The following is a 25,428-nucleotide window of genomic DNA, read 5'->3' on the forward strand; positions in this document are numbered from 1 at the left end:
TTTGATCAGATTACAATATATCTGACAATATGATTGCCAAATTGACAATATTTATGAAAGTGAATCTTCCCAACCATTGTCCTTCCCACGGAACCCAGAAATATACTGTATCTGTTTGAGTCAGTTCCTGACATCAAAGTCCGTTGACTTTGTACAGCATGTTTTCTGTACAACTTTTGAGTACAGCGTGTTTGTACGGTAAGTTCAGAGGGACAATAGGATAATGATGTATTGTTATCAGATTACTGAGTACTGTGCCTTTTAGAAAGTATTCATAACCCTTGACTTATTCCATGTGTGACTCACCACCTGGATTTGGTCTTATGTAGCAAAATTTGAAATTGGTTTTTTTACATTGGTAGAAAGTAGAGACTCAGAGCTACAAAAGGGTATATCATACACGGCATTTTTGAGGAACAATGGGAAAGTAATTCTGCTTTGAAAGTTGATACACTTGTGACCTCACTTTTGAGAAAAGGGCCTTTGAATGTTTTGGTACTTACTGGAGAGCTCTCCTTTGTCTACACCCATTCAGCATTGTTCACACCCTCTTAAGCCAGCCCCAACCAATTCTTTAAGGATTCACATGTGAGGTCGTGTGCTTTACAGTGAATAGTGTAGTAAAGATTAAGACTAAAAGTGGTGGTAGCCTACAATAAGGAAAAATTCCAGGTAAACATAGTGTCCAGATGTAAAGATTCCTTAATAGAAAATTACTGAAGTAAAAGTAAGTCACCCAGTAAAAATACTACTTGAGTAAAAGTATTTGGTTTTAAAAATACTTAAGTATCAAAGTAAATAGAATTGCTAAAATGTACTTAAGTATCAAAAGTAAAAGTATAAATCATTTCAAATTCCTTAGACCAGACAGCCCAATTTTATTATTTTTTTTTTAATTTTTTTTATGGATAGCAAGGGACACACTCCAACACAGACATAATTTACAAAAAAAGCATTTGTATTTAGTGAGTCTGTGTGGTGTATGTAACAAAATAATGTTACGACCACACATCAAAATTCATTTTATATATCAATATTTTGCTAAGTGGATGGGTCTCTTCAGAAGGTGTAAACTGTACCGCCTATGCTTACTTGCATAGCAGTAATATCAGAAATAGTGTTAATATAAATAAAATATACAGTATGTACATGAACAATATCAGTAACGATAGTGATATGAGGTAGTTGTATGCATACAATCAGGGGTAAAGTGGCTGAGCAGCAGGATAAAAAAAATAATAGTAGCAGCAACGTATGGTGTGTGTATTAGGAGAGAGTCATTTGAATAGAGGGACTGCAGATAGTGCTGATGACTGGTCCGTCCAAACCACGCATGAACAAGGGAATCTATTTTCGGAGAGCCTGTTTCTGTCCTGCCCTTGACTTTGGTGCGGGCATGTGATGTCCATAGCCTTTTCGTCCCTGACCTCCCTGATCTTCTCAAAAAGATACGTTTGTCTAGATGTGTCCAGTCCAGGTGGCGCTTGTACAGGCAGACCATCTATGGGAGTAAGGATGTCAGCATTGCGCAGCAGCTGAAACGTGGTCCCGACTGAGTCGGAACGCTCCTTGGCAACAACACCAGGCTCCAGAGCATCGACGCTGTAAAACAGGAAATAACAAAAATGTTGAAGACATTACAACCTCGCACAACATCAATTCACCTCCCAAGTTTAAAAGAAGAATAACCACATACAATGCAATGAAAATGTATGAAAATGTATTCGCCTGAAGTGCTGGTAATGCTTGATCTGAAGCAGCGTCCTGAAGTACGGAGTCAGGTGTTGTTGCCAGCCATAGCTTTCCATCAGCACCGTACCATTCTCCAGTCCAACCAGCTGTGGAATGTTGACCCCTGTCACAGAGCTGTCCTTCACAATACCAGCAATCTCCAAGCAAGCCACACTTGCGAGGAGTTAAAAAGTAGATGGGACTTGGCTGCATAGGTTCAGAAGGATAGTGCACCTGCAAACAAAGTAACATTAAGATAAATTACAACTAATTGTCTCAACCCTGTCAATCTGTCTTTACACCGCTCGGTGAAATGTATTTGTTGCCTCCATTCATATACAGTGAGGGGAAAAAAGTATTTGATCCCCTGCTGATTTTGTACGTTTGCCCACTGACAAAGAATGATGATCAGTCTAATTTTAATGGTAGGTTTATTTTAACAGTGAGAGACAGAATAACAACAAAAAAATCCAGAAAAACGCATGTCAAAAATGTTATAAATTGATTTGCATTTTAATGAGGGAAATAAGTATTTGACCCCTCTGCAAAACATGACTTAGTACTTGGTGGCAAAACCCTTGTTGGCAATCACAGAGGTCAGACGTTTCTTGTCGTTGTCCACCAGGTTTGCACACATCTCAGGAGGGATTTTGTCCCACTCCTCTTTGCAGATCTTCTCCAAGTCATTAAGGTTTCGAGGCTGATGTTTGGCAACTCGAACCTTCAGCTCCCTCCACAGATTTTCTATGGGATTAAGGTCTGGAGACTGGCTAGACCACTCCAGGACCTTAATGTGCTTCTTCTTGAGCCACTCCTTTGTTGCCTTGGCCGTGTGTTTTGGGTCATTGTCATGCTGGAATACCCAGCCACGACCCATTTTCAATGCCCTGGCTGAGGGAAGGAGGTTCTCACCCAAGATTTGACGGTACATGGCCCCGTCCATCGTCCCTTTGATGCGGTGAAGTTGTCCTGTTCCCTTAGCAGAAAAACACCCCCAAAGCATAATGTTTCCACCTCCATGTTTGATGGTGAGGATGGTGTTCTTGGGGTCATAGGCAGCATTCCTCCTCCTCCAAATACGGCGAGTTGAGTTGATGCCAAGGAGCTCCATTTTGGTCTCATCTGACCACAACACTTTTACCCAGTTGTCCTCTGAATCATTCAGATAATCATTGGCAAACTTCAGACGGGCATGTATATGTGCTTTCTTGAGCAGAGGGACCTTGCGGGCGATGCAGGATTTCAGTCCTTCACGGCGTAGTGTGTAACCAATTGTTTTCTTGGTGACTATGGTCCCAGCTGCCTTGAGATCATTGACAAGATCCTCCCGTGTATTTCTGGGCTGATTCCTCACCGTTCTCATGATCATTGCAACTCCACGATGTGAGATCTTGCGTAGAGCCCCAGGCCGAGGGATATTGACAGTTCTTTTGTGTTTCTTCCATTTGCGATTAATCGCACCAACTGTTGTCACCTTCACACCAAGCTGCTTGGCGATGGTCTTGTAGCCCATTCCAGCCTTGTGTAGGTCTACAATCTTGTCCCTGACATCCTTGGAGAGCTCTTTAGTCTTGGCCATGGTGGAGAGTTTGGAATCTGATTGATTGCTTCTGTGGACAGGTGTCTTTTATACAGGTAACAAACTGAGATTAGGAGCACTCCCTTTAAGAGTGTGCTCCTAATCTCAGCTCGTTACCTGTATAAAAGACACCTGGGAGCCAGAAATCTTTCTGATTGGAGAGGGGGTCAAATACTTATTTCCCTCATTAAAATGCAAATCATTTTATAACATGTTTGACATGTTTTTTCTATATTTTTGTTGTTGTTGTTCTGTCTCTCACTGTTCAAATAAACCTACCATTAAAATTATAGAGTGATCATTTCTTTGTCAGTGGACAAACGTACAAAATCAGAAGAGGATCAAATACTTTTTTCCCATCACTGTATATATCTCTTTCTCTCTCTCGGTCAAATGTTTTAGAACACCTACTTGTTCAAGGGTTATTCTTTATTTTTACCATTTTCTACATTGTAGAATAATAGTGAAGACATCAAAACTATGAAAAAGTATATGGAATTATGTTGTAACCAAAAAAGTGTTAAACATATCAAAATATATTTCAGATTCTTCAACTAGTCACCCTTTCCTTGATGACAGCTTGGCATTCTCTCAACCAGCTTCATTAGGTAGTCACCTGTAATGCATTTCAATTAGCAGGTGTGCCTTCTTAAAAGTTAATGTGTGGAATGTCTTTTCTTAATGCGTTTAAGCCAGTCAGTTGTGTTGTGACATGGGTGGGATGGCGTATCGCTACAGAATGCTGTGGTAGCCATGCTGGTTAAGTATACACCCTTGGGGGTGTATACAGAAGATAGCCCTATTTGGTAAAAGACCAAGTCCATATTATGGCAAGAACAGCTCAAAGAGAAACGACAGGCCATCATTACTTTAAGACATGAAGGTCAGTCAATACGAACAGTTCAAGAACTTTGAAATGTTCTTCAAGTGCAGTCACAAAACTATCAAGTGCTATGATGAAAAAGGCTCTCATGAGGACCGCCACAGGAATGGAAGACCCAGAGTTACCTCTGCAGAGGATACGTTCATTAGAGTTACCAGCCTCCAGAAATTGCAGCCAAGTAAATGCTTCAGAGTTCAAGTAACAGACACATCTTAACATCAACTGTTCAGAGGAGACTGTGAATCAGGCCTTCATGGTCGAATTGCTGCAAAGAAGCCACTACTAAAGGACACCAATAAGAAGAAGAGACTTGCTTGGGCCAAGAAACACGAGCAATGGAAATTAGACCAGTGGAAATTTGTAATTTGGTCTAGAGTCCAAATTGGAGATTTTTGGTTCCAACCGCCGTGTCTTTGTGAGAAGCTGTGTGGATGAACGGATGATCTCTGCATCTGTATTTCCCCACCGTAAAGCATGGAGGTGGTGTTAGTGTCACCAGCAAAGAACCCCCACACCATCTGTGATTTATTTAGAATTCAAGGCACACTTAACCAGCATGGCTACCACAGCATTCTGTAGCGATACGCCATCCCATCTGTTTTGGGCATAGTGCGACTATCATTTGTTTTTCAACAGGACAATGACCCAACACATCCTCAGGCTATGTAAGGGCTATTTGACCAAGAAGGAGAGTTATGAAGTGCTGCATCAGATGACCTGGCCTCCACATTCCCCCGACGAGATGGTTTGGGGTGAGTTGGACCGCAGAGTGAAGGAAAAGCAGCCAACAAGTGCTCAACATATGTGGGAACTCCTTAAAGACTGTTGGAAAAGCATTCCAGGTGAAGCTGGTTGAGAGAATGCCAAGGGTGTGCAAAGATGTCATCAAGGCAAAGGGTGGCTACTTTAAGAATCTCAAATATATTTTGATTTGTTTAACACTTTTTTTCATCACTACTATGTCCTTAATCAGTATAAAGGAGGAAATGTTGCTTACGCGTTGAGCAAAATCAAAAGCTGTAATCTATCCTGATGTCTTTGCTTGCTGGTTCAGTGGGGGCCCACAGAGAACTGCAGGTCTTGACAGGTGGTCTTGCAGTCAGCAACTATCTTCTGGTAGACAGACCGCTCACTCTGAACAAGCAGGAGATGCTGCTCTTGCTTCTTCAACTTGGCTGACCTAACAGCTTTTGGCAGATCTGAAGAGCCGATAGCACTTGTCTGTCCTCGGCTTGAGATCTGGGGCAGACAGCCCGACTACACGTACCTCTGGAAAACTCAGAAAAAATGTGAGATCAATAAAAGTAGTGCCAATCATGTTGGAGGTCAATTAAATAGTAAAATGTTTATGCTTTACATACCAAGTGTTGTCATCGATTCCTTGTAGATATGCCACACTGCTGCTTTTGTCACACGGGATGGCAGCAGCTTTCCACCAAAGGTGTTTGTCTTGGGTGGTGTCCTGGTAATACTATTGCATTATCCTCTGTGTAGTTGAGGTTCACCACTAGCTGCAAGTCCTCATGCTTCAGGTGTAACCTGTGCTTGCTTGGGCCAGCTCTCTTTTAGATGGGAGTCATTAGACCATTCTCCTTGCATGACTGGTAGAGGAGAGTCAGGCGTGTTCTACTGATGCTGAAAGACAAATTCCAGATACTAACGTTACACAAAAAGACACCCCCTTCATACATTAACTTAATGTTAGCTAGCAAGCCAGCCATCTAACCACAGCTAACGTTATCTAGCTAACAGCAAGCTTTAACTTGATCTTTTGTTTAGACATGTAACGTTAGCTAGCCAGCCATCGAACTCCAGCTGGGTAGCTAACAGCAAGCTTCAGCAATACAAACCGATTGCCATGGCTAGCTAAAGTTAACCAAAATAGGTTCAATGTTAGATTCTTACCCGTATACATGGATGAAAGCTTCACGGCAGACTGCAACCCCTTTTATTAAATAAGACGTCCTGTGTCTTTTCCCTTTAGTTTGAACAGCTTGTTTGGCCCATCGTGTCAAGTCACCCTGGCTCACACTGACCGTGTGCAATGCCATAAGAATCATAAGATCTTTCTCCCTCTGTCAACGATGCGATGGGGGTTGCCCTCAGTCAACTTCTTCTGTGACAACAACACTGTTGATTGTCACCTTTTCTTCTCCATCACTGTCATCAGAAGACTCTACAATGTCTTTTTCAATAAATGTTTTTACCTAAATCAGGGATTTCCTCATCGTCTGATTCATTTTCAGAGTCCGAGAGAGTCAGCATGGCACGATCGTCCTCCAGAAAGTAGTCCATCACAACTTTTTCCCACTGGCCTTTGTCGATAGCGTCTGATAAATTCAGGGCAGCAAGGTTCAGGGAGAGCAGTAGCAACACATTTGCAGTTCTCCATGGCTAACGTTATATCTTTAGAAAAAAATACAGTAGAAAGGATTATCTTCGCATTACGAGCAGCTCATTTTATAGACACAAGGTGTTACATCTCAGACCAATCCAAACTCATCTCTCGGAATATCCAGCCCACTCATTATCTCAGCCAATCATGGTTGCTGTCCAACTAGGCTCGTAATTTTAAATGTACTATTCGTATTGACAGATGGCATACAAGTTTGATATTAAGGCACATGAAAGTTCACATGTTCGAGAATGCATTTTGATAAACACTTTTTTTACGTTTAAATGGCTCTCCTGTGAAGTCGTGACTTGCGACATATGCCTAGTTTCCTGAATCGGGTCACATTTTGTTGTTACAGCCTGAATTCAAAATGGATTCAATAAAAACAAATCTGACCCATCTACACACAATATCCCATAATAACAAAGTGAAAACATGTTTTTAGAAAGTTTAGCAAATCTATTAAATGAAATGCAGAAATATATAATTTACATTAGTATTCACATCCTTGAGTCAATACTTTGTAGATGCACCTTTGGCAATTATTACAGCTGTGAGTCTTTCTGGGTAAGTCTCTAAGAGCTTTCCACACTTGGATTGTGAAACATTTGCCCATTATTATATTCAAAATTCTTTAAGCTCTGTCAAATTGGTTGTTGATCATTGCTAGACAACCATTTTCAGGTGTTGCCATATTTCAAGTAGATTGAAGTCAAAACTGTAACTCGGCTGCTTAGGAACAATAATTTTCTTCTTGGTAAGCAACTCCAGTGTAGATTTGGCTTTGTGTTTTAGGTTATTGTCCTGTTGAAAGGTGAATTCATTCCCCAGTGTCTGGTGGAAAGCAGACTGAACCAGGTTTTCCTGTAAAATTTTGCCTATGCTTGGCTCAGTTTCTTTTTTTTATCTTGAAAAACTCCCCAGTCCTTAATGATTACAAGCATACCCATAACATGATGCAACCACCACTGTGCTTGAAAATATGGAGAGTGGTACTCAATGTGTTGTATTGGATTTGCCCCAAAGATAACGCTTTGTATTCAGGAAATAAAGTTAATTGCTTTGCCACATTTTTTGCGGTATTACTTTAGTGCCATGCAAACAGGATGCATGTTTTGGAATATTTGTATTCTGCACAGGCTTCCTTCTTTCCACTCTTGTCAATTACTGTAATTTCTGGACTATTAAGCACACCTCAATATAAGCCGCACTCACTGAATTAAAAAAAGAAATATATTTTGAATATAAATAATCCGCACATGTCTATAAGCCGCAGGTGCCTACCGGTACATTGAAACAAATGAACTTTACACAGGCTTTAACGAAACACGGCTTGTAACAAAAATAAATAGGCTTTAACGAAACACGGCTTGTAACAAAAAAATTATAATTAGCAGTAAGCTTAAGTTGTCTTTTTGCACTGAGTCAATTCCTCACGCTGCTGTTTCCGTCTTATCATCGACTCATTAAGACCAAGCTCCCGTGCAGCAGCTCTATTTCCTTTTCTAACAGCCAGATCAATCGCCTTCAACTTGAAAGCTGCATCATATGCATTTCTCCGTGTCTTTGCCATGATGAGGGTGACAAAATGACTACCGTAATCAGAATGATGGGACGTTTGAGAGTGCTCGATTTAATCTAAACAGTAAACAAAAAAGTTGTTTGACCTTAACCCGTTCGGCAATTTCATTGGTCTAATGAAAGCTTCAGGCCGCCAAAAAACTGAGCACGTCACAGAATGTGTTTTTTTGGAAGACATTTTTTTTTGGAAAGCGGGAAAAATCCATATATTAGCCGCGTCATTGTTTAAGCCGCGAGGTTCAAAGCCTAGGAAAAAAGTTGCAGGCTTATAGTCCGGAATTTACGGGAAGTTAGTATTGAGGAGTAACTACAACAATGTAGTCATTTAAAAATCATGTTAAACATTAAACACTATTATGTCACTCTGGGTGAGTCCATACAACTTATTATGTGACTTGTTAAGCACATTTTTACTCCTGAACTTATTTAGGCTTGCCATAACAAAGGGGTTAAGTAATTGACTCAAGACATTTTAAATTCTTAATTTGTACACATTTTGAAAAACATGATTGCGCTTTAACATTATGGGGGGTATTTTGTGTGTGTGTGTGTGTGTGTGTAGACCAGTGATGACAAATCAAGGGGTGTGAAGACTTTCTGAAGGCACTGTACATTGACAAGATCTTGTAGTATGTTGCTGGAACCCCTTATTGGTCCATCAGTGTACTATTACTGTATGTTCTTATATAGTGGTTGAGTCCCATGGTGTCACATTCTGTAGCTACAGCGTGGGCTGGATTCCAAAGGCACCATGGGATGTAGCAAGCCTCTAGTCCACCACGCAACGGGGAGAGGAAAGGCATTGTCTTGGCTTGCCATAGCCACTTCCTGAATAACTTGTTTGTCGGTTGTGTGTACGTGTGCGGAAACATGACCTTCAGGCCCTCTGCAGTGATATTAGCACTAGATTCCGATGTCATTCAGGATTGTCAGCATTAGATTCAGACGTTCCACTTTAGTGTCACTAAGAATTCCTTTGTCTTGGCAATTTTCCATCTGATAACCACAGGTGAAATCCACTGACGACTACTTCCTCTAGTTAGCAGTGTGTTTGTCAGAAGCCTGTGATCTAACTGGATTAGAAACCTGGCCTGGACTGGTGAAGTCGGTAGCAGAAATACCCTGCAGACACAGACCCACAGACTGACAGATAGGCGCACACACACACACACAGTCAGACAGACTGGCGGTTGGTTAAGTGGAAATGCTGAGTAATACCAGTGGTGAGCTCATCCCTGGGGTGTTCCCCTGTTAAAGTGGACTGGCGTGGGGCCCTCTCTGTGGTGGGCCCTGATCATAGCCTCGCTGCCTTAGCGACGTGCAGCCCTAACGGGACGAATTGCTGCTGGCCCGCCACTCTTCAACTCATACCCACTTTGATTTCCCATAGAACTACTCAAATGCTTTTTCCTTTTAGTTTTTCTTAGGATACTTTACAAATGGAACCATATTGTGGGCCCTGGTCAAAAGTAGTGCACTGAAAACATTTACAATGTAGTCATTTTTTTACCTTGGCAAGTCAGTTAAGAACAAATTCTTATTTTCACTAATGGCCTAGGGATAGTGGGTTAACTGCCTTGTTCAGGAGCAGAACGACAGATTTGAACCTTGTGAGCTCGGGGATTCGAACTTGCAACCTTTCTGTTACTAGTCTAACGCTCTAACCACTAGGCTACGCTGCTGCCCCATAGCAGACTCTCAACCCTAATTGCTCCTGTAAGTCACTTTGGATGAGTGCCTTGCTCAAGCACATAATAGGAAATGGGGTGGGATTTGGAAAACAACCTTTGATACTGTGTATGTGTACATTCGGGACAGGCCACCTAAATAGAGGAAGGGGTAGTTCAATAGGTGGCCCACTCATGCAGTAATAACACAATACCAGAAAACGGGCTAGTCTTCAAACAGGATTTTAGTTGGTTTCTCTGTCTCCACTCACAATGCGTGTGGTCTGGATAAATAGCTATACATTAGCCATTTATCCTTTGGCCACTCTCTCTCTCTTACTGCCCATGTCTGAGTGTGCCCCTTGCCCTGAGTAATCTGGAACAATTAGTTGGAACTTTACGTTTTTCAGCGGATGCAGTGAGTAATGCCGTTTCGGAGTGGTTGCATTCCTCTCTCTCTTTCATCACAGGGCTTGGGCCCTCATAAACACTTGGAAGACTGACTGCAGTGAGAAGGCCAGGCGTGGCGGCATTTACAGCCCTGTGTCACTGTTACGACTGCACGTGATTCAGAGTACGGTATTCTTCAGTTATCCAGAGCTAGTTCTCAATCGTTTTTGTATCCTCCAGTTTTATATACATCCTTTAGATAATACTGCACATTTGATTGATGATCTGCACCCCAAAGCTAAAAAATGAGAGATTGTTTAGACGTCCTCCTGCGTGAAATAATTTTAGGATCTATTCTAGGACCCAGATAACCTAGGTTTTTTTGTGTTAGGTGAGAACAGCTCACAGGTAATCTACAGTTTGAGCTTACTTGACTCAACTGCAAATGTTTGTTTTAGACATGTTCAATGATTGGCTGATTTGAAGTGGCCTGGCAGTGAGTGGCACATTTAGTTTGTAACTCTTTGGTGCGGCCTCTACTCAAAACAAAAGCCTTTTAACTCTTGGAATGTTGATTAGTTCATTCCAGTACTCACAGTGGGGATTAGCCCTTTCTCTTAAATACTGGTATCGTCTTCGATCAGAAATACTCTTATTTGATTAAATGCTGTTTCACCCATTCGTAGAGGGACATTTTTTGGCCTCAAAGGCCTCTCGTTGTACCAGAACTCCTGTAGCTTATCCCCCTGGGAAAAGGAATCCTTCATTTAGAATCCCCCCCCCCCCCTTCCCCCTTTGTGTGGTTCCTGGATGCAGAAACACCATGAAAGGGCCTGTTTGTGTCCTGAAACCCTCAGGACTTTCATTCCAGGTTAGACAACACTGTCATAAACGCTCTCTCGTTTCAGGCCCGACCACTCAGTGCTCGTTGTTGTAATGCAACCCCGTCAGGTTACCCGGACCCGTATTAGGTGGTGGCTAAGTAAGTGCGGGGGCGCTTTATTTAATTTTAACCTTGGCCACTGCTTATTGGATAGGAATGGGCTTGGCATGAGTGCCTGCTGTGTGTGTTGACTGAAACTGCTTCACCCAGGCAGCTAAGCACCTGATGATTGGGTGGGGAATTTGGCAGTAGCACAAGCAGAACAGGGCCTGGCGACTGGTGAGAGTTTCTCATCCTAAATGCACGGGCTATAGACTCTATAACCCATATAGAACAGGTAAGGTTTCCCAAACACCGATTACTCCTAGCCGCAAATTCAGAATCATTCTCAATTGGAGGCACTTTTTAGTCCAGGGGTAGGCTTATTTCGTGTCCAGGAAACCTACCCATAGGTTTTGTCAGAATTGTGCACCATAGTCCATATAGAGGGTATCATAAGTATTCACCACCCTTGGATTTCTTAAAATGGTATTGTGTTACAAAGTGGGATTGAAATATATTTGTCTTTTTTGTAAACAATTTCCACAACGCTGTCAGTTGAATAATTTTGTTTTTGTTTTGATGAATGAAAAATAAAACACTAATATATTCACCCCTCTAAGTCAATGCATGTTACAAACACCTTTGTCAGCGGTTACAGCTGTGAGTCTTCTTGGGTAAGTCTCTAAGAGCTGAATACTTATTGACTCGACATTTCAGCTTTTCATTTTTTATTAATTAGAAAAAATTGTGACAATCATAATTCCACTTTGAGATTATGGAGTATTGTGTGTAGGCCAGTGACAAATCTCAATGTAATCCGTTTTTAAATTCAGGCTGTATGCAAAATGTGGAAGAAGTCAAGTGGTGTGAATACTTTCTGAAGGCACTGTATGACTCCTCAGTAATAAAACAATCCAGACGTATTGTTTAAGACCATTCCTTCTGATTGTCCCCGTGTGTGGAGGTTTATAGACCTGTTTGACACAAAAAAGAGAACATACGAAGCTCATAGAAGGAACTCTGAATGACGTGTCAGGAAACCGTGATAGAAAAGTTAAGATCACACACTATCTACTGTAGCTCTCACCTTTCTTGTCAGAAATCGCCCACTTACTGTATTTTCTGATTTTATTGGAACAACTGAATATATATGATGTTGTGGCTAGCTACTCGCTGCCTTCATTCAGCGTGGATTTCATCTGCACTGACTAACTGCTTTTTCCATTACATCTCCTGTAGAGCGGGAGCCTGGTCCCAGATCTGTTTGTGCTGTCTTTCCACCAACTCTTGCAAGACGGCACAAACCGATCTTCAAATCAAATCAAATCAAATTTATTTTTATATAGCCCTTCGTACATCAGCTGATATTCTCAAAGTGCTGTACAGAAACCCAGCCTAAAACCCCAAACAGCAAGCAAAGCATGTGAAAGAAGCACGGTGGCTAGGAAAAACTCCCTAGGAAAAACTCCCTAGAAAGGCCAAAAACCTAGGAAGAAACCTAGAGAGGAACCAGGCTATGAGGGGTGGCCAGTCCTCTTCTGGCTGTGCAGGGTGGATATTAAAACAGAACATGGTCAAAATGTTAAAATGTTAAAATGTTCATAAATGACCAGCATGGTCAAATAATAATAATCATAGTAGTTGTCGAGGGTGCAACAAGCACGTCCGGTGAACAGGTCAGGGTTCCATAGCCGCAGGCAGAACAGTTGAAACTGGAGCAGCAGCACGGCCAGGTGGACTGGGGACAGCAAGGAGTCATCATACCAGGTAGTCCTGAGGCATGGTCCTAGGGCTCAGGTCCTCCGAGAGAAAGACAGAAAGAGAGAAAGAGAGAATTAGAGAGAGCATATTTAAATACACACAGGACACCGGATAAGACAAGAGAAATACTCCAGATGTAACAGACTGACCCTAGCCCCCGACACATAAACTACTGCAGCATAAATACTGGAGGCTGAGACAGGAGGGATCAGAAGACACTGTGGCCCCATCCGATGATACCCCGGACAGGGCCAAACAGGCAGGATATAACCCCACCCACTTTGCCAAAGCACAGCCCCCACACCACTAGAGGGATGTCTCCAACCACCAACTTACCGTCCTAAGACAAGGCCGAGTATAGCCCACAACGATCTCCGCCATGGCACAACCCAAGGGGGGGCGCCAACCCAGACAGGAAGACCACGTCAGTGACTCAACCCACTCAAGTGACGCACCCCTCCCATGGACGGCATGGAAGAACACCAGTAGGCCAGTGACTCAGCCTCTGTAAAAGGGTTAGAGGCAGAGAATCCCAGTGGAAAGAGGGGAACCGGCAAGGCAGAGACAGCAAGGGCGGTTCGTTGCTCCAGCCTTTCCGTTCACCTTCACACTCCTGGGCCAGACTATACTTAATCATAGGACCTACTGAAGAGATAAGTCTTCAGTAAAGACTTAAAGGTTGAGACTGAGTCTGCGTCTCTCACATTGGTAGGCAGACCATTCCATAAAAATGGAGCTCTATAGGAGAAAGCCCTACCTCCAGCCGTTTGCTTAGAAATTCTAGGGACAATTAGGAGGCCTGCGTCTTGTGACCGTAGCGTACGTGTAGGTATGTACGGCAGGACCAAATCGGAAAGATAGGTAGGAGCAAGCCCATGTAATGCTTTGTAGGTTAGCAGTAAAACCTTGAAATCAGCCCTTGCCTTAACAGGAAGCCAGTGTAGGGAGGCTAACACTGGAGTAATATGATCAAATTTTTTGGTTCTAGTCAGGATTCTAGCAGCCGTATTTAGCACTAACTGAAGTTTATTTAGTGCTTTATCCGGGTAGCCGGAAAGTAGAGCATTGCAGTAGTCCAGCCTAGAAGTAACAAAAGCATGGATTAATTTTTCTGCGTCATTTTTGGACAGAAAATTTCTGATTTTTGCAATGTTACGTAGATGGAAAAAAGCTGTCCTTGAAACAGTCTTGATATGTTCTTCAAAAGAGAGATCAGGGTCCAGAGTAACGCCGAGGTCCTTCACAGTTTTATTTGAGACGACTGTACAACCATCCAGATTAATTGTCAGATTCAACAGAAGATCTCTTTGTTTCTTGGGACCTAGAACAAGCATCTCTGTTTTGTCCGAGTTTAAAAGTAGAAAGTTTGCAGCCATCCACTTCTTTATGTCTGAAACACAGGCTTCTAGCGAGGGCAATTTTGGGGCTTCACCATGTTTCATTGAAATGTACAGCTGTGTGTCGTCTGCATAGCAGTGAAATTTAACATTATGTTTTCGAATGACATCCCCAAGAGGTAAAATATATAGTGAAAACAATAGTGGTCCTAAAACGGAACCTTGAGGAACACCGAAATTTACAATTGATTTGTCAGAGGACAAACCATTCACAGAGACAAACTGATATCTTTCCGACAGATAAGATCTAAACCAGGCCAGAACTTGTCCATGTAGACCAATTTGGGTTTCCAATCTCTCCAAAAGAATGTGGTGATCGATGGTATCAAAAGCGGCACTAAGATCTAGGAGCACGAGGACAGATGCAGAGCCTCGGTCTGACGTCATTAAAAGGTCATTTACCACCTTCACAAGTGCAGTCTCAGTGCTATGATGGGGTCTAAAACCAGACTGAAGCGTTTCGTATACATTGTTTGTCTTCAGGAAGGCAGTCAGTTGCTGTGCAACAGCTTTTTCTAAAATTTTGGAGAGGAATGGAAGATTCGATATAGGCCGATAGTTTTTTATAATTTCTGGATCAAGATTCGGCTTTTTCAAGAGAGGCTTTATTACTGCCACTTTTAGTGAGCTTGGTACACATCCGGTGGATAGAGAGCCGTTTATTATGTTCAACATAGGAGGGCCAAGCACAGGAAGCAGCTCTTTCAGTAGTTTAGTTGGAATAGGGTCCAGTATGCAGCTTGAGGGTTTGGAGGCCATGATTATTTTCATCATTGCGTCAAGAGATATAGTACTAAAACACTTTAGTATCTCCCTTGATCCTAGGTCCTGGCAGAGTTGTGCAGACTCAGGACAATGGAGCTTTGGAGGAATACCCAGATTTAAAGAGGAGTCTGTAATTTGCTTTCTAATGATCATGATCTTTTCCTCAAAGAAGTTCATAAATTTATTACTGCTGAAGTGAAAGCCATCCTCCATTTGCGAAGGCTGCTTTTTAGTTAGCTTTGCGACAGTATCAAAAAGAAATTTCGGATTGTTCTTATTTTCCTCAATTAAGTTGGAAAAATAGGATGATCGAGCAGCAGTAAGGGCTCTTCGATACTGCACGGTACTGTCTTTCCAAGCTAGTCGGAAGACTTCCAGTTTGGTGTGGCGCCATTTCCGTTCCAATTTTCTGGAAGCTTGCTTCAGAGCTCGTGTATTTTCTGTATACCAGGGAGCTAGTTTCTTATGACAGATGTTTTTAGTTTTTAGGGGTGCAACTGCATCTAGGGTATTGCGCAAGGTTAAATTGAGTTCCTCGGTTAGGTGGTTAACTGATTTTTGTCCTCTGACGTCCTTGGGTAGGCAGAGGCAGTCTGGAAGGGCATCAAGGAATCTTTGGGTTGTCTGAGAATTTATAGCACGACTTTTAATGCTCCTTGGTTGGGGTCTGAGCAGATTATTTGTTGCAATTGCAAACGTAATAAAATGGTGGTCCGATAGTCCAGGATTATGAGGAAAAACATTTAGATCCACAACATTTATTCCATGGGACAAAACTAGGTCCAGAGTATGACTGTGGCAGTGAGTAGGTCCAGAGACATGTTGGACAAAACCCACTGAGTCGATGATGGCTCCGAAAGCCTTTTGGAGTGGGTCTGTGGACTTTTCCATGTGAATGTTAAAGTCACCAAAAATTAGAATATTATCTGCTGTGACTACAAGATCCGATAGGAATTCAGGGAACTCAGTGAGGAACACTGCATATGGCCCAGGAGGCCTATAAACAGTAGCTATAAAAAGTGAGTGAGTAGGCTGCATAGATTTCATGACTAGAAGCTCAAAAGACGAAAACGTCATTGTTGTTTTTTTTTTGTAAATTGAAATTTGCTATCGTAAATGTTAGCAACACCTCCGCCTTTGCCGGATGCACGGGGGGTATGGTCACTAATGTAACCTGGGGGTGAGGCCTCATTTAACACAGTAAATTCATCAGGCTTAAGCCATGTTTCAGTCAGGCCAATCACATCAAGATTATTATCAGTGATTAGTTCATTGACTATAACTGCCTTGGAAGTGAGGGATCTAACATTAAGTAACCCAATTTTGAGATGTGAGGTATCACAATCTCTTTCAATAATGGCAGGAATGGAGGAGGTCTTTATACTAGTGAGATTGCTAAAGCGAACACCGCCATTTTTAATTTTGCCCAACCTAGATCGAGGCACAGACACGGTCTCAATGGGGGAAGCTGAGCTGACTACACTGACTGTGCTAGTGGCAGACTCCACTAAGCTGGCAGGCTGGCTAACAGCCTGCTGCCTGGCCTGCACCCTATTTCATTGTGGAGCTAGAGGAGTTAGAGCCCTGTCTATGTTCGTAGATAAGATGAGAGCACCCCTCCAGCTAGGATGGAGTCCGTCACTCCTCAACAGGCCAGGCTTGGTCCTGTTTGTGGGTGAGTCCCAGAAAGAGGGCCAATTATCTACAAATTCTATCTTTTGGGAGGGGCAGAAAACAGTTTTCAACCAGCGATTGAGTTGTGAGACTCTGCTGTAGAGCTCATCACTCCCCCTAACTGGGAGGGGGCCAGAGACAATTAATCGATGCCGACACATCTTTCTAGCTGATTTACACGCTGAAGCTATGTTGCGCTTGGTGACCTCTGACTGTTTCATCCTAACATCGTTGGTGCCGACGTGGATAACAATATCTCTATACTCTCTACACTCGCCAGTTTTAGCTTTAGCCAGCACCGTCTTTAGATTAGCCTTAACGTCGGTAGCCCTGCCCCCTGGTAAACAGTGTATGATCGCTGGATGATTAGTTTTAAGTCTAATACTGCGGGTAATGGAGTCGCCAATGACTAGGGTTTTCAATTTGTCAGAGCTAATGGTGGGAGCCGTCGGCGTCTCAGACCCCACAACGGGAGGAGTAGAGACCAGAGAAGTCTCGGCCTCCGACTCCGACTCGCTTAATGGGGAGAACCGGTTGAAAGTTTCTGTCGGCTGAATAAGCGACACCGGTTGAGCATTCCTACAGCGTTTCCCTCCAGAAGCCATGAGAAAGATGTCCGGCTGCGGGGACCGTGCGAGGGGGTTTATACTAACGTTACTATCTGTACTTACTGGTGGCACAGACGCTGTTTCATCCTTTCCTACACTGAAATTACCCTTGCCTAACGATCGCGTCTGAAGCTGGGCTTGCAGCACAGCTATCCTTGCCGTAAGGCGATCGTTCTCCTGTATATTATAAATACAACGACTGCAATTAGAAGGCATCATGTTAATGTTACTTAGCTTCGGCTGTTTGAAGTCCTGACGAACCATGTCCAGATAAAACCTCCGGGGATGAATGAAAAAAGTTGAGTGAGGAAAAAAGTTGAGTGAGGGAAAAAGTAAAAATATACGGTAATGAAAAAGTAAAAAACCGTCAGGTATCAAAGTAAGATCGGCAACAAAAACGCACAGCAGCGTAAACAAGTCTGCAAGTTGTGACCGGAAACAGGAAGTGTTTGGGTGATGTATTAATGTGCATTGGACCAATAGGAGTTGGCAAGACAGTACAAATGGATCTGGGACCGTAGGTCCGGGTCTGGGAAAGATGTAATCCTATGAGGCCTGCCCAGATTTAAGCTTGGTACCTGAGTATGCCATTAACGATCGGCGCTCCCGGCCATGCCGACATTAATGCCACTGGGCTCAAAAGCCTGTTTATACAAGATGATGTACTCTGCTGGTGGTCATGCAGCCCTGGTGGTACAATGTAGTTTATTTCATACAGATGACCATTGTTTTTTACGGTGTGAATGAATGATGGTTTGAGTGGTTTCGGTTGATTACTGTCCCGAATGTTACCTCATCTCTGAGAGAAATAATGTGTTTTGGTGATAAAAGCCAGTTCTGTGTTCCAAGATGTTCTCGAATGTGTACATTACTGCTGCGTGACAGTTGTGTAAATTAGAGGTTTGAATATATATAGAGGAAATATATAGTGCCTTCAAAATATTCACACTCCTTGAATTTTCCACATATTTTTGTTTTGTAACAGACTGAATTTAAAAATGTATTCAATTGAGAGTTTGTCTTACTGTCCTACACACAATACACCATAATGTCAAGGTGGAATTATGTTTCTGGAAATGTTTACAAATTAATAAAAAAACGAAAAGTTGAAATGTCTTTAGGGAGCTGCCATAATCGACATCCACGTCTTCGGCGCCCAGGGAACAGTGGGTTAACTGGTTTACTCGGGCCCATTATCAGCAACGTCACTCCTGTGTTCCAATGGCACGTTGTGTTAGCTAATCCAAGTTTATCATTTTAAAAGACTAATTGATCATTAGAAGAGTTCCTCTGTCCAGTGTCTGTGTTCCTTTGCCCATCTTAATCTTTTTGTTTTTATTGGCCAGTCTGAGATGTGGCTTTTTCTTTGCAACTCTGCCTAGAAGGCCAGCATCCGAGTCGCCTCTTCACTATTGACGTTTTTTTTTGGGTACTATTTAATGAAGCTGCCTATTGAGGACTTGTGAGGCGTCTGTTTCTCAAACTAGACACTAATGTACTTGTCCTCTTGCTCAGGGCCTCCCACTCTTTCTATTCTGGTTAGAGACAGTTTGCGCTGTTCTGTGAAGGGAGTAGTACACAGCGTTGTACGAGATCTTCAGTTTCTTGGCAATTTCGCATGGAATAGCCTTAATTTCTCAGAACAAGAATAGACTGATGAGTTTCAGAAGAAAGGTCTTTGTTTCTAGCCATTTTGAGCCTGTAATTGAACCCACAAATGCTGATGCTCCAGATACTCAACTAGTCTAAAGAAGGCAGTTTTTATAGCTTCTTTAATCAGAACATCAGTTTTCCACTGTGCTAACATAATTGTAAAAGGGTTTTCTAATGATCAATTAGCCTTTTTAAAATGATAAACTTGGATTAGCTAACACAACGTGCCTTTGTACCACAGGAGTGATGGTTGCTGATAATGGGCCTCTGTATGTCTATAAAATATATTTTGATTTGTTTAACACTTTTTTTTGGTTACTGCATGATTCCATATGTGTTATTTCATAGGTTTGTTGTCTTCTATTATTCAACATTGTAGAAAATAGTAAAAATAAAGAAAAACCCTGGAATGAGTAGGTGTCAACTTTTGACTGGCACTGTATCTAAATAAGATTTCTGTATTTAATTTTCAATAAATTTGTAAACATTTCAAAAAACATGTTTTCACTTTGTCATTATGGGATGTTGTGTGTAAATGGGTGAAAAACATTGAATCCATTTTGAATTCAGGCTGTAACACAACAAAGTGTGTAATACGTCAAGGGGTATGAATACTTGCTGAAGGCACTTATTGAGTTCATTCAATTAGGCCAGAATCCTACATTTTTCACAAACTTTCAATGACATCGATACACGATTTTAAATTCACACATTTCAAGGATTCTGCCGTTGTGGTATATTTTAATTTTTTTGTGGCTTGTGTACAGTTTGTCAGAAAAAGAGTTAATTTACTTTTATTTACTTTCTTTGCCATCCACAGGTGGTAAAGACCATTGGCTTGAGGGAAGTCTGGTACTTTGGCCTTCAGTATATGGACGGCAAAGGATACCTTACCTGGCTGAAGCTTGACAAAAAGGTAAGGTTAATCTAATAGTACCTTTAACAAATATTTGTTGATATCTGCTCAGGAATTCTCAAACCTTTTTCCACTGTATTAATTCTTAAATCGCATATTCTTTTGCAATACCATTCTACAGTAAACAAAACCAAATGGGCCATACATTCTTTAGAGAGGCAGGTCAAATCACTCCACACTATATTTGCCTACCACTCACTCAGTCAATTAGTAACCACTCACTCACTGCATTATGGGCACCCTCTCTCACTCCTACTTCCTGTGCAGGCCAGTTGCTACTTGTTAATCTCCCTTCATTTCAGTCCCTTTTCAGTTAATTGTCATTTTTTTATGGGATTGTAGTTGTTATTATGGCCCCCCCAAAAAAACGATGAGCCCCATGGCGCTCTGGTGAAACGTAGTGCACTAAATAGGGAATAGGGTGCCATTTGGGACGCAGAAATCCAGCCCCCTGAGGTTCCCGTAATCAGCTGTGAACTCTCAGTGACTAGATAAGATACTTCTTCTCTGGGGGAGCGAGTGCTGTGTACCCAATGCAGTATGTATCGACAGTATAGTTGAAGCACAACCACCTGTTTCGGTGGAATGTAGATGTGCCTGTTTAGATGTGCAGAATTTCCAAATGCGTCAATGGTTCTCACCAGAGCTGTATATACAGTCGTGGCCAGAAGTTTGGAGAATGACACAAATATACATTTTCACAAGTCTGCTGCCTCAGTATCTTTAGATATTTTTGTCAGATGTTACTATGGAATACTGAAGGATAATTACAAGCATTTCATAAGCGTCAAAGGCTTTTATGGACAATTACATGAAGTTGATGCAAAGAGTCAATATTTGCAGTGTTGACCCTTCTTTTTCAAGACTTCTGCAATCCGCCCTGTCATGCTGTCAATTAACTCAAAATTGTGAGTGAGCCCACTCCCTTGGCTGAGAAGCTACCCCACACATGAATGGTCTCAGGATGCTTTACTGTTGGCATGACGCAGGACTGATGGTGACGCAGGACTGATGGACTGATGGTAGCGCTCACCTTGTCTTCTCCAGACAAGTTTTTTTCCGGATGCCCCAAACAATCGGAATGGGAATTCATCAGAGAAAATGACTTTACCCCAATCCTCAGCAGTCCAATTCCTGTACCTTTTGCAGAATATCAGTCGGACCCTGATGTTTTTCCTGGAGAGAAGTGGCTTCTTTGCTGCCCTTCTTGACACCAGGCCATCCTTCAAAAGTCTTCGCCTCACTGTGCGTGCAGATGCACTCACACCTGCCTGCTGCCATTCCTGACCAAGCTCTGTACTGGTGGTGCCCCGATCCTGCAGCTGAATCAACTTTAAGAGACGGTCCTGGCGCTTGCTGGACTTTCTTGGGCACCCTGAAGCCTTCTTCACAACAATTGAACCGCTCTCCTTGAAGTTCTTGATGATCTGATAAAAAGTTGATTTGGGTGCAATCTTCTCAACTTGCCTGTGAAGCCTTTTTTGTGCAATGCAATGATGACGGCACGTGTTTCCTTGCAGGTAACCATGGTTGATAGAGGAAGAACAATGATTCCAAGCACCACCCTCCTTTTGAAGCGCCCATTCTGTTATTCGAACTCAATCAGCATGACAGAGTGATCTCCAGCCTTGTCCTTGTCAACACTCACACCTGTGTTAATGAGAGAATCACTGACATGATGTCAGCTGTCCTTTTTGTGGCAGGGCTGAAATGCAGTGGAAATGTTTTTTGGGAGATTCAGTTTAGTGCATGGCGAAGAGGGACTTTGCAATTCATCAGATCACTCTTCATAACATTCTGGAGTATATGCAAATTGCCATCATACAAAATGAGGCAGCAGACTTTGAAAATTAATATTTGTGTCATTCTCAAAACTTTTGGCCATGACTGTAGACACGTACTGGTATGTACTGTATGTAATGGCTGTGGGTATCACGTCATGGAGGTCTCACAAACCCACCAACTTCACCTTACTTGCAGTATTTGGGTAGGGCTGGTTTATATTGCGTGGCTAATAAACTGTTTCTTCTTGCAGTATTAACAATGTGAGGAGCTAGACTATTAGCATGAGTGTATACGTAGTGACATAAGGGTAGTATAGTAAATACTTCGTTTACAGTGAAAGGTGTTAGGCCGGTTGTGGTTTCACTAGGACGTTTGAAGTAGAATATTATAGTGTACTGACAACCCAAATCAAATGTATTTATATAGCCCTTCTTACATCAGCTGATATCACAAAGTGCTGTACAGAAACCCAGCCCAAAACCCCAAACAGCAAGCAATGCAGGTGTAGAAGCACGGTGGCTAGGAAAAACTCCCTAGAAAGCCCAAAACCTAGGAAGAAACCTAGAGAGGAACCAGGCTATAAGGGGTGGCCAGTCCTCTTCTGGCTGTGCCGGATGGAGATTATAACAGCACATGGCCTAGATGTTCAAATGTTCATAAATGACCAGCATTGTCAAATAATAATAATCATAGTAGTTGTCGAGGGTGCAACAAGTTAGTAACACAAGAGTAAGTGTCAGTTGGCTTTTTCATAGCCGATCTTTGAGAGTATCTCTACCGCTCCTGCTGTCTCTAGAGAGTTGAAAACAGCAGGTCTGGGACAGGTAGCACGTCCGGTGAATAGGTCAGGGTTCCATATCTGCAGGCAGAACAGTTGGAACTGGAGCAGCAGCACGGCCATGTGAACTGGGGACAGCAAGGAGTCATCAAGCCAGGTAGTCCTGAGGCATGGTCCTAGGGCTCAGGTCCTCCGAGAGAGAGAAAGAAAGAGAAAGAAAGAGCATATTTAAATTCACACAGGACACCGGAAAAGACAAGAGAAATACTCCAGATGTGACAGACTAAACTAGCCCCCCGACACATAAAACTACTGCAGCATAAATACTGGAGGCTGAGACAGAAGGGGTCAGGAGACACTGTGGCCCCATCCGATGAAACCCCCAGACAGGGCCAAACAGGTAGGATATAACCCCACCCACTTTGCCAAAGCACAGCCTCCACACCACTGGAGGGATATCTTCAACCACCAACATACCATCCCGGGACAAGGCTGAGTATAGCCCACAAAGATCTCCGCCACGGCACAGCCCAAGGGGGGGCGCCAACCCAGACAGGAAGACCACGTCAGTGACTCAAGTGACGAAGAACACCAGTAAGCCAGTGACTCAGCCCCCGTAATAGGGGTAGAGGCAGAGAATCCCAGTGGAAAGTGGGGAAACCGGCCAGGCAGGGACAGCAAGGGCGGTTCGTTGCTCCAGCCTTTCCGTTCACCTTCACACTCCTGGGCCAGACTACACTTAATCATAGGACCTACTGATGAGATATGTCTTCAGTAAAGACTTAAAAGTTGAGACTGAGTCTGCGTCTCTCACATGGATAGGCAGACTATTCCATAAAAATGGAGCTCTATAGGAGAAAGCCCTGCCTCCAGCTGTTTGCTTAGAAATTCTAGGAACAATTAGGAGGCCCGCGTCTTGTGACCGTAGCGTATGTGTAGGTATGTACGGCAGGACCAAATCGGAAAGATGGGTAGGAGCAAGCCCATGTAATGCTTTATAGGTTAGCAGTAAAACCTTGAAATCAGCCCTTGCCTTAACAGGAAGCCAGTGTAGGGAGGCTAGCACTGGAGTAATATGATCAAATGTTTTGGTTCTAGTCAGGATTCTAGCAGCCGTATTTAGCACTAACTGAAGTTTATTTAGTGCTTTATCCGGGTAGCCAGAAAGTAGAGCATTGCAGTAGTCCAACCTAGAAGTAACAAAGGCATAGATTAATTTTTCTGCGTCATTTTTGGACAGAAAGTTTCTGATTTTTGCAATGTTACGTAGATGGAAAAAAGCTGTCCTTGAAACAGGCTTGATATGTTCTTCAAAAGAGAGATCAGGGTCCAGCGTAACGCCGAGGTCCTTCGCAGTTTTATTTGAGACGACTGTACAACCATCCAGATTAATTGTCAGATTCAACAGAAGATCTCTTTGTTTCTTGGGACCTAGAACAAGCATCTCTGTTTTGTCCGAGTTTAAGAGTAGAAAGTTTGCAGCCATCCACTTCCTTATGTCTGAGACACAGGCTTCTAGCGAGGGCAATTTTGGGGCTTCACCATGTTTCATTGAAATGTACAGCTGTGTGTCATCCGCATAGCAGTGAAATTTAACATTATGTTTTCGAATGACATCCCCAAGAGGTAAAATATATAGTGAAAACAATAGTGGTCCTAAAACGGAACCTTGAGGAACACCGAAATTTACAGTTGATTTGTCAGAGGACAAACCATTCACAGAGACAAACTGATATCTTTCTGACAGATAAGACCTAAACCAGGCCAGAACTTGTCCATGTAGACCAATTTGGGTTTCCAATCTCTCCAAAAGAATGTGGTGATCGATGGTATCAAAAGCAGCACTAAGATCTAGGAGCACGAGGACAGACGCAGAACCTCGGTCTGACGTCAGTAAAAGGTAATTTACCACCTTCACAAGTGCAGTCTCAGTGCTATGATGGGGTCTAAAACCAGACTGAAGCGTTTCGTGTACATTGTTTGTCTTCAGGAAGGCAGTGAGTTGCTGCGCAACAGCTTTTTCTAAATTTTGAGAGGAATGGAAGATTCGATATAGGCCTATAGTTTTTTATAAATCCTGGGTCAAGATTTGGCTTTAAATCCAGTGGTCCATTCCTAATAAATAAGGGCGTGAGATAGAGGCCAGTTGGAGTGCAGTGAGCTGTGTGCTGACTCTGCGCAGCTCTACTATACAGTAGCTCTTTCAGCACACATTCCCCCGCCACATTTGCTTCCCATTCACCCTAAGACATTTTGGTTCCTGTTTTGGAGCGAACACAGAGGAAGAGGCCAAAGTCAGTAAATAAACAAATTTATCAGCCCATGCATTTTATACATCCTCTTTTACAGAGGAATATGACAGTGCATTTTTTTATGCAGCACTGTGCATCAAAGACAATTTAACTCCTCGGGTACAATAATGTTTATCCAATCCAATCCTCATGAAACTGGTTAGCCCAAATGGCACCCTATTTCACTAAAATCATGTGAAAACGTGTTTTTGGAACACTTCACGTGCAGTTTTGAATGAATGAATCCTCTCTCTCCAACCCAGGTGTCGTCCCAGGATGTGAAGAAGGAGAACCCGCTGCAGTTCAAGTTCCGCGCCAAGTTCTTCCCCGAGGACGTTTCTGAGGAGCTGATCCAGGACATCACCCAGAAGCTGTTTTTCCTGCAGGTAACACGCACGCACACACACACACGCGCACACGTACACGTGTACACGTACGTTTTTTTTGTGTGTCCAGGTGAAGGATGGCATCCTGAGCGACGAGGTCTACTGCCCCCCAGAGACCGCCGTACTGCTGGCCTCCTACTCCGTCCAGGCCAAGTTCGGAGACTTCACCCGGGACCTCCACCGGCCCGGCTACCTCACCTCAGACCGCCTGCTGCCCCAGCGGTAAGCACCAGTCCACTCCTAGTCCCTATGGGCCCTGGTCA

At 42.9% G+C, this 25,428-nt stretch overlaps 1 protein-coding gene across 1 annotated transcript in view; it reads left to right on the forward strand.

Annotated features, from left to right (window-relative positions):
- LOC106607585 (ezrin) overlaps positions 1-25,428 on the forward strand; it is a 63,908-nt gene that overhangs the window by 17,473 nt on the left and 21,007 nt on the right. The window contains exons 4-6 of the mRNA XM_014204663.2: positions 19,830-19,925; positions 25,043-25,165; positions 25,236-25,387. Of these exons, the coding sequence (XP_014060138.2) occupies positions 19,830-19,925; positions 25,043-25,165; positions 25,236-25,387 (371 nt within the window). The remainder of the gene's footprint in view (positions 1-19,829; positions 19,926-25,042; positions 25,166-25,235; positions 25,388-25,428) is intronic.

This window comes from Salmo salar, chromosome ssa06 (genome assembly GCF_905237065.1).
Source record: "Salmo salar chromosome ssa06, Ssal_v3.1, whole genome shotgun sequence".
Classification (NCBI taxonomy): domain Eukaryota; kingdom Metazoa; phylum Chordata; class Actinopteri; order Salmoniformes; family Salmonidae; genus Salmo; species Salmo salar.